The following is a 14,714-nucleotide window of genomic DNA, read 5'->3' as shown; positions in this document are numbered from 1 at the left end:
AAGAGAAGGATCCTTACCAAAAGGAGTAGCAGGCTCTAGATCAAGATCTGATAATTGGAGAAGAGATACAATAGTGGTGGTAGTCTCAACCACTGTTAGCAAAAACGCGTTTAAAACTCCGTTTTAAACACGTTCCCGTTTTTTACCGTTTTAAACATGTTTTGCCGTATGCTTTTTAAACATACGGTAAAAAAGGGCAAACGGCAAGCATTCCCATTTTAAACACGTTTAAAACACATTCCTATTTTTTTGGCCTTTTTTAAGACCTTGGACTTAACTGATCATATCTCTCTCTCTCTTGAACTCTGATCAGCTTGATTCTTTCACCGACATAAAGATGACTCGAAGGGCTACATTTTTCATGATATCACCTTCAACTCAAAGTCAATGCATGGATACCGAAAATAGAAGCATGTATTTCAAATAAAAATTCCTCAATTTATTTGAGAATAATGGCATTTTTTTGAAATATAAATGTTTAAAACCCGTACTGTCCGTTTTCTGTTTTTTACCGTTCTCTGTTTTTTTTTACCATTTTATTTGACCGTCCGTTTACAATTTTTTACAGTTTAAAACCCGTACCGTAAAACTCCGTTTTATTACCGTTCCCGTTTTTGCTAACTATGGTCTCAACTTGCTCCTTGTGCATAGGGAATCGGGTATAGACTTTATCAACAGGAATCTGACTCACAGGTCTACGCTCCCCCTGAACAGGAACCAAACTAGAGGCTGGAGTAGGGGGTGGAGGAGATGGCTCCCCCTGAATAGGAACCGGTAGTATAGCGGGCACATCTTCAAAACCTAGATCATGCTCCCCCTGAAGAGGTGGCTGAGAATAATACGCCAGGGGTTCATGGAACACGATGTCCATAGTAACTAGAGTACGCCGAGTGGGAGGGTAATAACACTTGTATCTTTTTTGGGTAGCAGAGTGGCCCAAAAAGATACACCGAATGCCACGAGGATCAAGCTTTTCATGAGGATGATGGTTACGAGCATAATAAACACAACCAAATATTTTTAGTGGCACCACAAAAGAAGAACCCTAGAGAATGTCAGTAGGTGCACGACCATCAATAACATGGTAGGCATGCGGTTTATGAGGTAGGAAGCGGTAAGGATGGCATCACTCCAGTATTGAGAAGGAACCTGCCGTGCAAACATAATGGCCCGAGCAACCTCCAAAAGATGACGATTCTTTATTTCAGCCACTCCATTCTGGCAAGAGTGTCTACACAGCTGGTCTGATGAAGTATCTCATTATTAGCCACATAAGTTGGAACTGACCCTCCATGTATTCTCTGCCATTGTCACTACGCAGAATTTAGGATTGCATTGAATTGGGTCTGAACCATACGATGAAAGAGCTAAAAACAGCAAAAAATCTCACTCTTGTGCTGCATCATGTACACCCAACTAGTGCGAGTATAACAACTTATAAAGGAAACAAACCATCCATGACCAAAAATGGAAGCACGGACAGTGCCCCCACACATCAGTATGAACTAAAACAAATGGAGAAACACTTCTTTTATTCAAAGGAGAATAATTGGAACGAGTCTGTTTGGCCAAATACAAGCCTCAAATAAAAACTCATCCGTTTTACAATCTTTGACTAACTGAGGAAATAAAAAAGCTAAAGTTCTAAGGGGAGGATGGCCAAGCCAACGAAGCCATAGGTGGAGATCAGAAGACGTGGCTGAGTGTAACTGATGAGCTGGAGAGGAAGGTGGCGGAAGAGAAGTCTGACCCGTGTCGAGTAAGTAGAGACCACCATGTACGTTACCACCCCCAATCATCATCCCTTTTACCAGATCCAGTATGACACAGTGAGAAGAAAAAAAGGTTATTTTGCGTTTAAATCTTTAGTAAGACTACTAATTGAAAGAAGATTAGTAGAAAAAGAGAGAACATACAACAAAGAAGATAGTGTAAGGGTAGGAGAGCAGCGAATGGAACCATTTCCAGATATAGGAGAAAGGGAACCATTAGCCACTCGAGCTGTTACACCAGCACCCCAATTATACCCCTATACCCCAGGGCAACTCAGACCTTTTACCAAGGGCAATGCCACGGTGGCACATGCCAACACCTGTGACCTTGGACCTAAAATATTACTATAAGAGACCCCTTGAAGACCTGGAAGTGTGGGTCAAAGCCCCGTGGGTCAAAGCCCTGTGACTTTCCTTGAAGTTTGGGCCTTGACAGCAGCACCAGAGTCACGAACGAACTCACTCTTACTGAATCTGCTCGAGGATCCGCCCGTGCTATTACTCGCCCTTTTGGTAATTTTTCCCGTGGGACCCACATCCCCGTATCCCGGACACCCTAATTGGACCTTTGGACTATGTGGACCCCTACCCTTACCATTAGATGGGTGAGTAGGCCATGAAGGTGGGGCCCACAAAGCCTAACTTAATTAAATAATGGGTTTTAATAATCTAACTAAAACCAAACAAGACTTAAGGGCTAGTATGGTCTAAGTGAGGCCTGGACCCAACCCCAATAGACCCTAATTAACTATATGGACCTAAGAGCCATGACATGGACCAAACATGGTCTAAGACCTAGCCCAAAGCCCATTTAAAGCCTAAGGACTAAACCACATTCTAAAGACCCCTAACCAAACACAACCTAAGTCCCTTCTACCCCTTAAAGATAAGAGAACCCCTCCCATTCACTTATCTCTCCCCCTCCCAAACAAATCGTGGAGGAGAATAGACAAGAGAAGGAGGAGAAGGAAAGGGAAGAAGTAGAAGTGGAAGAGGAATCAGAGGGGAAGGGAAGAAGATGAGAGCTATGCCAACATGGCTGGCTGCCCCACATCTCCTTCTCTTGCTGTCCAGACGAAGGGAGAAGAAGAAGGTGAAGGAGAAGAGATGGAAAGGAAGGGAGGAGGCCAAGAAGGCTCACCTAGCCTTGGATTCCACTTCTCCATTGGACGATCTCACCAAGGTAAGACCTGAAACTAGTTCTCCTCCATTTTTCCTGTTATTTTGGTAGATTCCTTGAGCTTGGACTGACCTAGAGTTCCATTTGGGACTCAAGGTGGAGCTCGATCCCTAGTTGGAGCTCTAATGGAGCTGACCTAGACCCGATTTAAGCTCCCATGAGCTGCTATTGCAGCCATTACTGCTAAGCTTTGGTTTTGGACCTTGAAACCTAACCCTTGGACCAAATTGAGACCAATCCTTGTAGATCTTGGATCCATGAGGTTAAGCTTAGGTTCTAGTGACCCTAGGAAGGTTTAGACACCCCTCTTTTGACCTTGAGAGCTTAGGGCACTCCAAGCTTCAAACTGGAGCAAAAGCGCCTTGAAATCTTGGATTGGATTGCCGACGAACGAATGACCGGATCCACCAATCGTGGTACCGTCTGTCACTCCGCCTAGTGCAAACCCTGCGAAATAGCCTGAGTGGACGAAGGCACGGATTCACTCTGTTTGCCTCACTCGGGGTTGTTGCTCTCGGGTTTGTCTCAGGAAATTGAACGAATGCAGGGGCGGACCTAAGAAGCACATCCGCCCGTTGATCCACTCCCTTTTAGCTGTGTTTTTGGTGTCGAACGGATGCACCACCGGATCCAAGTAAGAGGTTTCACTCATGGGTCCGCTCGCTCCGTTTTTACCTTTTGGCCTGAACGGAGTCAGGGGTGGATTCACCTCTGCTGAGACCACCCATGAGTCCGCTCATGCTGTCTTGGTTGAAACTCAAATTTAAGCTTGGGGGCCTAGCATGGGACCCCTCTATATCTGTTTTAATGATTTCTTTTGTATGTTTAGGTTGGTGCACTGGTGAGAATGATGTGAACCACGTCGGATGACACCCGATGTTCGGTGAGATTCATGCCAATCACGTCGGGCTACACCCGAGTTCGGTGAGTGGGTACTGGGTGACTTTGTTGGTTTTGATTATTATATAATTGACAATACTAAGCATGTTATTGTATATTTATAAGCATTGCACGCATTGCATTGATTATCTTAAATGTGAACTGTTATGAATGTGATAGTATGTTCACCATTGTATCGAGCTACGGTGTCGGGTGTACCGGTACCGGAACCCCAATTTATTTAAATTATAAAAACTGCTATATGTCATCCTAATCTGTATGTGCCGTGTTGTGTTGGTACCCGGGTACTAGATGGAATGGGACGTTGATGCACCCGAAATACCTCTTGAGATGATAAGATCGGCATATAGTATATCTGTGGCTAGGATGCTTGTTCCCTTATGCTACGACTCTTGCCAATAGGAGTTTATGTGTTGGATAGTCTGAGCACCTGTGGTCTGTGGAGGTGGGAGAGACCAGGATAGGGGTAGTGATGGCTATCGGGGTCTGCCACTGGGTGATCATGATGGCTTCTACCGGCGTAGGTCCCCTCGTGATAATTGAGGTTTTATTGGGGCGATAGGATAAGTGACTCTCAGTGTCTCCCGAATTATCACAGTAGCATACACTTGACCGATAGAATTGTGTGCTAGGTGAAAAATGAATCTAACATTAGCATGCATCATTCTGCTTGATATTGTTTGTGTGATGTATGTTCATTCCCCTTTGCTCCCTCACTAACTAGTGTAGCTAACCTCGTTGTACAACTCCTTTTTAACTGATATGCAGGAGGCACTACTTTGATGAGCACCGTTGGATGCAAATCAAGTGGAGTCAGTGGCCGTGACTTTGGATGTAGATGTACACCCAAGAATTTGTGCCCTTGGGCAATTATTTATTACTTAATTTCTGTATTCATTCCACAATCATGTACAAACTGTATGTTTAATTATTAGGAGAGACTAAATGAGTACAAGCATTGATATTGTACTACGTGATATCATTAGAGAATCGATGCTCTATAATTTTGCATATTTTAATTTAATTTTGCTTCCGCTAACTCTGTGATTAGAACGATTAATTCCATTTGGAACGTTCCTTTCTGTCGTCATAATATGATGACAGGGTGGACTGTGATTTGGGACACTATATCTGCAATCCTGGTAGGTAGTGGGATGACACGAGTTGTCCCAGTCACCCCCTATGTGGCAGTATATATATTACATCAGGATGGGGGCGTGACACGAACAATGTCTATCCCAGAAGAGGGAGAGTAGTGGTGAAAACATGGGAGGAACCAGTCATGTGGTCAGGCCAGAGTCTATAATCCAAGGACTGGAGACAACCAATGCACAATGACTACCAACTGGAATACCTAAAGCAAAGTGAGAACCAGAAGGGGCAGCAGGTGCAGATGCCAGACCAGGTGGAGCTGAAGAGTCCTTTAGCATGCGACGGAAAGCTAGAAGTTCATCCGGAGTGAGACAAATGTCTGTAGAAGGGGTAGCAATAGTAGTTTTAGTGTGATTAACTTTGGACTTCCCACGACCACGTTTTGCCTCAAAGTCAGCAGGTTTCCCATGTAATTTTCAGCAAGTAGCCTTTGTGTGATAGGGTTTGTTGTAGTGTTCACATTTTACAGGCTCTTTGGAGGCAACATTACCACCATCGGTAATAGTAATGGAAGTAGGGCTGGAACCAGCTTGTAAGGCAGATCTATCAACAGTAGTAGTGTGCAACATAGCAGCCCTACGAGTCTCCTTAGTATGAACCAAAGCAAAGGACTGCCCTAATGTAAGGAATGGATATCTACTAAGCACTTTCACACGACTAGGATCATATTCAACATTCAGGCCTGCCAAGAAGTCATTGACACGAATTTTGTCCATGTGTTTGTAATAGGCAGCAATATTAGCTGCGATGGAAGGCTGAAAATCTGAGTAGTGATCCAATTATTGCCATAAACTCTTTAGGGCAGCATAGTATTTAGAGACGTACAGTTCCTTTTGTGTGTGTATGTTATGAACCTTCTTTTGAATCTCATACACCTGAGCATCATTCCCTACCTGCCCATAAGTCTCCTTGCTAGCACTCCATATTTGATGGGTTGTATCCAATAATAAGTAGTTGCCTTAGAGGTCAGGTTGCATAGAGTACAACAAATAGGACATCACCATAGCATCATTGAAGACCCATTGATCCTGAAGAGGACCAGTTTCGGCTGGCTTTGTATCACTGCCAATAATGTCCAGTAAGTCCTCGACCAGCAATGGTCAAATAAGTATATCCGGACCACATTAGGTAATTTATTCCATCAAGTTTGCTAGGAGCAGCGAAAGGTAAATACTTAGTCCTTGTCTGCCCGTCAATCCCAAAAGTAGCAGTAGTAATATCTGAACCTAACATGCTTGCAAACAACCAAACAATAGAACTAGCAAGGGATTGATGCAACCAGCCAAAGAAGAACCAGAGAAGGGAGATCGATATTTGGAGAAATCAATCCAAGGAGAAGAAAACCTGAATTTAAAAAAAAAAAAAGCCTTAGGAGATATGGCTGATATCAAGGTCGAGTGCTCCTCTAGTATGAATAGAACTCCCCTCAAAAAATCAGTAAGAGGTGACATCCCTAACCCTAAAATCAATAATTGTCAGGGTTTTATAAAATCCTGAAAGCTGAGATCGATGTAGGGTAGGGGGCTTCAATTGTTGATGATGACTTGTGACAATCTCCAGTGGTGATTGAGACTTGATCTTCAAGAAGGAGGTATCTCCAAAAATCGCAGAAGAAGGGAAGCAAAAGCTATCGTAGAAAACCTTCTTAGTGTTGCCCTTTAATAAGGGTGGAAAACCAGAAAGAAAGGAGAAGAAGAACAGACCGAGAGAAAGAGAGAAGAAGATGAAGAAAAAAAATGATGAGAGGGGGGTGTTCTGAAACCTAGATCAAATTAATTAGCTCTGATACCATGTTAACAAAACAATTTAGAATGGAATGCTTGAATGATCAATGTGATCATCAAGCCTTTTATAACTTTCAAAGAGTGGATAGAATTATAAATAAACCTCCTACATAGCCGACTCTACTAGGTATGAGGGGAAAAGCCCAAAATACCCTTCAGATTACATAACTCAGCAATATTTTAACAGAGAACCTCATGTTGAGGGGGAGCTTTTTCTTTCAACATCATCATGGGTTATCTCCAAAAAAGGGGAGATTGTTGAACCTATAAGGTTCCAAATGATTATTATGTGTTTTAGATATGAAAACTTTTTTTTCATTTAAAACCCTTCCACTTGGCCACCACAGACTTACATGGCACACCATCACATAAAACCCTATAGAAAAACACTTTCAACTTTGGGCGAGTAAGTTTCCAAAAAGATCTCCACCATCGTTTATATCTTCTTGCAATCCTATCACCCTGCCTACTATTCTAAGAGTCGAAATGAACTGGGCTGCAAACTTTGAAGAGAATTTACCAGAGGAAGAAGTCTTACAAACCCATTGATCCTCAGTAGAATAGGGAGGAATTTCTACTGGAAGAATTTTCGGTACACAAACGAAAGGGGAAGAACACTTTGCAAAAGAGAGGTATTCAATTTCCCATCAACTATGAAGTCTTTCACTGTGACATAGAGGATGTTTAGTGTTTGAGTTAAAATAAAATCGCAAGCGTACGGGTCAATAGTAGTTACGGGTCGAACACGAGGAGATATATGCCACTCTATTTAACTAACTTAAAAGTAATGCAAAGTGAACCAAATTAATTTAAGCACTAAATTAATGATGATTAAACTAACGGATCCTAACTCACAAGCATCTAATAAATTACGCATCTACGGGATTAAGTTGGCGTCCTAACACATGAACATCTAACCTATCAAACTAACGCAAATTGAGAGTAATTAAAAATAAAATCCTATACTAACGTAAATTGGAAGTAATAAAAAATACAGCCACATCCATATCCACATAAACAAAATAACAACATAAGAAAAATAAAAGAAATATAGAGAGAAGAATGAGATAGAGGAAAGGGAGAACGCAATTAAGAGTTTAGAGAATGCAAACCTAGATGTGCTTGAACCGGATTAATTAAAGAAGCTTGAATGAATAATTGCATGAACTTACCATGGCCTCCTCTTCTAAATCTCCAAGTCTTGTCATCAACATAGGAGCTTAACCTAGGAAGCTTAAAACTGAAACTATTACAACCATATTGAAGACATTAAAGCATAAACTAATCCTATTACAACCATTAACTAATCTTATGAAAGCAAAATTAAGAACTTGAAAGAACTAATTTTATGAAATCAAACTAAGAACTAAAGCCAAAAATAGGAAAATAAGAGAAAATTTCACTAAGTTCATTAGTGAATGAACCAAAAATTACACTAAAAACTGAATTAAAATTGAACTAGAAACTAACTAAAAACTGAACTAAAAAACTAACTTGTTACAACCCAAAGGGCAAGGGGTATTTATAGGAGGAAGAGAGGAGAAGAGAGAAGAGGGAAGTGTAGGAGAAATATTCCCTAAGAAAAGAGAATATTCTCTTCTCCTTCCTCTTTTACAATGCCTTGAATCCTAAGAAAAAAGAAAAAAATAGAAAGAAGAAGAAGAGAAGATTGTTTACATAGACCTTCTATTTTTAGAAAAGTAAATTTCCAATTCTAACAAGTGCTTCCTTTTCTTTGTAGATATCTTCTCCAAGCAATAAAATCAAAGCATCTTTGACTTTTCAACTTTCCATAGGTGAGAGAATATGTTTCAAAATAAATCTATCCCAAGTGGAATTTCAGAAGTGCCCTTGAGAAGTTGGAGGAGAGAGAGAGTAAGGGTGATGACTAGGATTCCTTCAAGAATAAATAAATACCCATTCTGTCCTTTAAAAAACGTGGAGCATGGGGTGCTTATATAGGCCTCACCATTGTGTTCCTTGCAAAAAATCACACAAAATAGACCCAAATTTCGTCCAATTTGGAGTTTGGGAGCCCAAGATATCTCAAGTTGAAGTTGGACTGTCCAGAGCCCTCCAAATAGAATCTTTTGGGTACAGGAAATATAACTTCTAGTTATTGCGTTAAGGCCCCTGGAATCCGAACTTTTGCTTTACTTTGTCTCCGGCCAACTATCAATAATTACAAATAAATCCCTATAGACCATTTTTGCGTGTCGTTACGGAAACGACCGTAACTTCTTCGTTTCAACTCGGATCAAGTGCCGTTTGAACCGTTGCGAAGCTGACTCAATGGGCTACGCATCCAAGCCATTAACACCTCTAAACAGCTTAAAAACATTTCCTTAACATTATCTCCTCCATTTTCACAAGAATTCACCTAAACCCTGAAAAGCACAAGAAAGCACCGAGTAACTCTGTCCAATGTGGTAAAATGTATGCTTTATGCCCTAAGATTTCACACATAAATGTGCTCATCATTTAGAGTAGGAGAAAGGTATACAGATTCCCTCTACATTAGGAACCACAGATCATGCTAAAATCAAATTGAATGGCCACTACCAACCTTTTTGAACATCATCAATTTAAGAATCAATAAAACACTAGCTAAACTATTCCATATCCATGAACCTTTCTTTGATGATACTCCCTCATCTAGTAATGAACTATTATAGAAATACATACTTTCATCTTTAAAATCATTGCCCATAGTCTGCTTTGTTTAGTTAGTATTTTCATCTTTAAAATCATTGCCCATAGTCTGCTTTGTTTAGTTAGTAATCTCCAAGCCAATTTAACGAAAAGGGCCGAATTTATTGTGGGTTGATGCATCTCTCAAGCCTAACAAATCAACGGAGATAAAAATGTATGGCAGTCAGTTTCAATCTATTTATTTAAAAAAGTACAGAGAAAACTAATCGAAACAAAATTAGAAAGTTAACTTCTAATACTCAAGGCTTTCACCATGACTTTTTCCATAAAAAGAGGCAAAATTTTGGATGTATTATTTTTAAGGGAAGCAGTTTTCTGTACAGGAGTGTGGCCTACGCCAGCACTCCCATGTGTCTATCTCTCTCCTTAAAACAAGGGGGCAGAGGTGTCTTTTCACATGGGAAGGAGAGAGATAGACTCATCGGAGTGGTGTCGGAGGCCACACTCCCGGGCGGAGAACTTTTTCCCTATTTTTAAATACCATATAAAATTTCACATCTTCCAAAAGTTGCTATCTATAGTCACACGCCGTACTTAAGAAGCCACTTATTAATTGCTAGCTTAGTAGAGAAGACACTAGTTTGTCTTAATGGACACATCTAACAACCATTTATTTGAACTAACTAAGAGAGATATGAAGAATAGATAAAGCCACATCTGGTGGAAACTGGAAAGAGAGACTCCACATGATTAACATTCAAATGCTCATTTTTAATCAATAAGCATCTGATATTTTTCAAATTGTATTTATGCTAGACTGGCAGAGACATTCCTCTATATGTATGGTTGAATAGGGTGTAGGCGCTTTGTAGACTAAAGCCTGAATTGAGTATGATTTCTATTGAGTGAGGAGCTATTTCAAAATTTCTATTTCATTTTATTTGACTCTTGCTCTTTAATAAGCACATGGTTAATTTGATGGGTATAGTAGTAATTTCATGTTAAAAATAAAACACAACCCTTTTTCTTCTCTTAATGGTCTCACCAATACCATGCCACCGCCATCGCTACCACCACCGCCACCACCACTACCCCACCACCACCACTATCATTACTGATAAACCCATAATCACCCCAACCAATCAGAGCTCGCCACATGGCAAGACCCAAAAAAGTGGGCCAAGACAGAGTCAATGAAGCACCATCCACCAACACCCATGGGCGGGGCCACCCTTGGGCGCCAACCCCCTTAGGGGCGTGGACCTCCTTGGGCGCCAACCCCTTTGGGGCACGGACCTGGGCGCCAACCCCCTTGGGCGCGGATCCCTTCTCCGAACATGTCATCCCCGGGCATGGCTTCCCTGAACACGTCATCCCCGAGCATGGCTTCCCTGAACACGTCATCCCCGGGGCACAGTCTCCGTCCAACACAGCAATCATCACCGCCATCAACAAGACACGGATCGAATCACCAAGGACTCTAGGCCACCGCCTATCGAGTCACGTAGTCTGAACGGACTCATTTACTAGGAACCTCATCTACCACGTAGATGAGGTCTATCCACCAAGGATGCCAAGTCTATCAAGGACACTACTTCTTACAGGTAGACAACTACCAGGTCTACCGTGACACCACGTCTCACGGGAAGACAACCTATCAAGGAGGAGCCCTGCTACTCAGGGACTCTATCACCCACGACAAACACTCTACATCAACTGGGACTCTCCACCCCGCCATACACTGCTATAAAAGGCAAGGTACACAACCCCATAGGGGACATCTTAACTCATATTGAATACTACTATTCATCTATTTGCTCAGAGAGATATAACTTAGGCATCGGAGAGTCCTAGGCCAGAACCACACCGGTTCTCCTTTGTCACCCAGGGTCTTTTGCAGGTTACGGCACTTGAAGGACCGCTGAGCGATTTCTTGACACAACTGATTGGCGCCGTTTGTGGGAACGACGCTAGCCATTACATCTACTAGCTTGTTTCCATCACTAATCAATCATGGCACGCAGAAAGACCGCTCCCTCCACCAACAATGCTGTGAGGGAGAGGAATCAATCACCTCCCCCAGAGAGCTCACGTCGCAGAGCCACTGACCCTGTCTCTCAGGAGAGGGAGGTTCTAGAGAACCAACAGGTTGGGGGAGTCAACCTTAACCCGGAAGCAGCCATTGAAGGCCCTGTGGAGCTAGTACCTGATCCCAATGCACCAGCCACTGTGGGTCAGGTCAACGACCTACAACGTCAGATCCTCGACGACCAACAGCTCTTCCTCGAATACCTCAGGCAGAAGACGGTCACCCATCATCGTAGGCAGGAGCAGAGGCAGGAGCAAAGCCCTAAGAGATCACTTCCCAAGGGTGTCACTAGGCAATCGGGAGAACTCTCCCAACATCCAAGGGGAATGGCAGACCTCCCAGCACGGTCGGACCGGGGGAGAACACCATCACACCGATCCATCGTACCTAACCTTGAAGGGTCCATTCGAAGGTCGGTGTTTGATGGTCGACTAGAAGGAAGTCATGTACCAGAGCGAAGCCAGACTTACTGTGAAGGAAGCCCCTTGCGGTCAAGACAAGATTCATCACGACGTGATCCTTCACCATCTCGCCAACAGTCGAGACAGGAGGGAACTTCCAGGAGAGGACGTGAACGAGCTCGTAGCGAACGACTAGTCAGACGTGAAGGACAAACACAGGATGAAGAGCTAGACAAGAGACTCCAAGAGTTGGACGAAAAGCTGGAAGGGTTGAAGAAGCAAACCAAGGGTGAGACACACTCGATCCCTGGACAACACCCCTTCTCAGAAGAGATCATGATAGTCTCACTGCCATCCAGGTTCAGGTTACCTACCTTTGAACTCTACAGTGGTACCACCGACCCTAATGACCACATCAACTACTTCAATGGCATGATGACACTATATGGTGGATCCGATGTGGTGTCCTGTCAAGCATTCCCTGCATCCTTCAAGGGTACGACGACCTCATGGTTTTCCAGACTACGACCACGATCGATCGGATCGTTTGTAGAGCTATGTGAACAGTTCGTGACCCGCTTCCAGAGCAGCGTTAAACAGAAAAAGACCACGGTCAATTTGTTGAATGTTATCCAAAACCCTGGGGAGTCCCTCAGGGAGTATGTCAGCAGGTTCACTAAGGAATCCTTGGAAGTCAGAGACTTGGATGACCAGACTCAGCACGCAATCCTAGCAGGGGGCATCATAGACATGGAACTAATCAAGGACTTGGCACATCATGAGACCAAGACCATGAAAGAGCTCCTGGAACGATGTAATGAGTTCGCCAACATGGCCGAGATAGTACAGTCACGGATAAAGGCAATTGAAGGCAAGACCCAAGACAACAAGAGGTCAGCACCAGATGACCGCAAGGAGAAGAAAAGATCAAGGACTGAGCGACGACAGGAGAAGGGCGATCGCCCATTGGGAAGAAGTGATCATCGATTAGAGAGAGGTGAGAGGGCAAGCAACCCAGAGTTCACACCCCTCAACACCACCAGGTCACAGATCCTCATGCAAATCCAAGACCGTGACCTAGTCAAATGGCCACGACCCATGCTGGCAGGACCTGAGAAGCTCAACCCTAACAAGTACTGCCTCTTCCATAAGGACTATGGGCATGACACAGAGGAATGCTATCAACTCAAGATAGAGATAGAAAACCTTGTGAGAGTAGGGAGTCTGAACAAGTACGTGAAGGGGAGACATGATGGCCGTTCGGGCCAAGGAGATCGAGGACGTGACCGACAAAGAGAACCAAGGAGGGAAGAAAGGAGAGCGGACCAAGATAGAGAAAGAGACCGCGCTGATGAGAGAAGAGAAGCAGCAGAGCCAAGTGGCACCAAGGGAGCCCCCATCCTCACCATACTTGGAGGACCGGGGCAAGAGTCTACCAGAAAGGCCAAAGCCCATGCCAGGTTCATGGGAGTAGCAGAGAAGCCAAGCAAGATGGCGAAGACCGAGATGGTGATCTCCTTCTCGGATGACGACTTGGAAGGTGTGAGCTTTCCACATAAGGACGCCATAGTAGTACAGGTGGAGATAGCCAACCGACCCGTGCATAGGGTACTGATAGATACAGGGGCGTCCGTGGATGTACTCTCACTGGAAGCCTACCGCAAGTTCGGATTCGAAGACGATCAACTCAAGCTAGAGCCCACCTACTTCCATGGATTCTCGGGCGCCACCGCCTCCATTAGAGGCACTATAGAGCTACCCCTCACCTTTGGAGAGCACCCTCAACAGGTGACCATCATGGTAAACTTCATAGTCGTCAGGTCCATGGTATCGTTCAATGGCCTCCTAGGGCGACCTTCCCTGATAGCCCTTAAAGGTGTGGTGTCTCCACTCCACCTAAAGATGAAGTTCCCCATTGGCAACGGAGTGGGGGAAGTTCGAGGTGATCAAAAGAAGGCCAGAGAGTGCTACGCCACCTTCGTGAAGAAAAACAATGGCAACACACGAGGGATGGCACTATGCATAGAGAACCTGGTTAGTGACCAGAGAGATGAATTGACAAAGAAGAGAGGAAGATCGGTGGAGGACCTCATCCCCTGGCCACTCAGCAAAGACAACCCCTCCAAGGTTGTATAGATGGGATCACTACTGAGCAACAAACAGAAAGAAGAACTGGGGTACCTCCTCCAGACTAACATGGATGTCTTCGCATGGTCGACTGCAGACATGCCCGGCATTCCAAGATCCATAGCAGAGCACAAACTGCATGTAGACCCAACCAGGAATCCCATCCAGCGGAAGAGAAGAAATTTTGCCCTCGACCGACAGGCAGCCATCAAAGAAAAGGTCGAGAAGTTGAGCCGAGTAGGGTTCATCAGAGAAGAAAAGTTCCCTACCTGGCTTGCAAACGTGGTCATGGTACCCAAGCCTAACGGGAAGTAGAGGATGTGCGTCGACTACACTGACTTGAACAAGGCATGTCCCAAGGATGAGTACCCACTACCCAGGATCGATCTGTTGATCGATGCAACTGCAGGACATGAGATGCTGAGTTTCATGGACGCCTACTCCAGCTACAACCAAATCCTCATGCATGAGGATGACGAGTCTTACACCGCCTTCCGAACGGACAAGGAGAATTACTGCTACCGTGTCATGCCGTTCGGACTGAAGAATGCAGGGGCCACCTACCAGAGGATGGTCAACAAGATGTTCGAGGAACAAATTGGGCACAACATGGAGGTGTACGTGGATGACATGCTCGTGAAAAGCGTCCAAGCCCAT

General features: G+C 43.9%; 1 protein-coding gene across 1 annotated transcript; it reads left to right on the top strand.

The window, feature by feature from the left end:
- Positions 1-11,453: 11,453 nt before the first annotated feature.
- Positions 11,454-13,183, top strand: LOC122672179. Its single transcript, XM_043869677.1, has 2 exons — positions 11,454-12,199; positions 13,102-13,183. Exons 1-2 carry the CDS (start codon positions 11,454-11,456, stop codon positions 13,181-13,183), a joined length of 828 nt encoding a protein of 275 aa, XP_043725612.1.
- The last annotated feature ends 1,531 nt before the right edge of the window (positions 13,184-14,714 follow it).

The sequence above is a fragment of the Telopea speciosissima genome, chromosome 8 (assembly GCF_018873765.1).
Source record: "Telopea speciosissima isolate NSW1024214 ecotype Mountain lineage chromosome 8, Tspe_v1, whole genome shotgun sequence".
NCBI classification, from domain to species: domain Eukaryota; kingdom Viridiplantae; phylum Streptophyta; class Magnoliopsida; order Proteales; family Proteaceae; genus Telopea; species Telopea speciosissima.
Note: the sequence above shows the minus strand (reverse complement) of the source record. Positions and strands in the feature narration are given on the sequence as shown.

What these genes read in the sequence shown, in the direction of transcription:
- LOC122672179 (XM_043869677.1), top strand. Translation starts at nt 11,454, where the DNA reads ATGGCACGCAGAAAGACCGCTCCCTCCACCAACAATGCTGTGAGGGAG. An exon ending in TTGGACGAAAAGCTGGAAGG is followed by an intron (nt 12,200 to 13,101) that starts GTTGAAGAAGCA and finishes GGCATGACACAG; the next exon opens with AGGAATGCTATCAACTCAAG.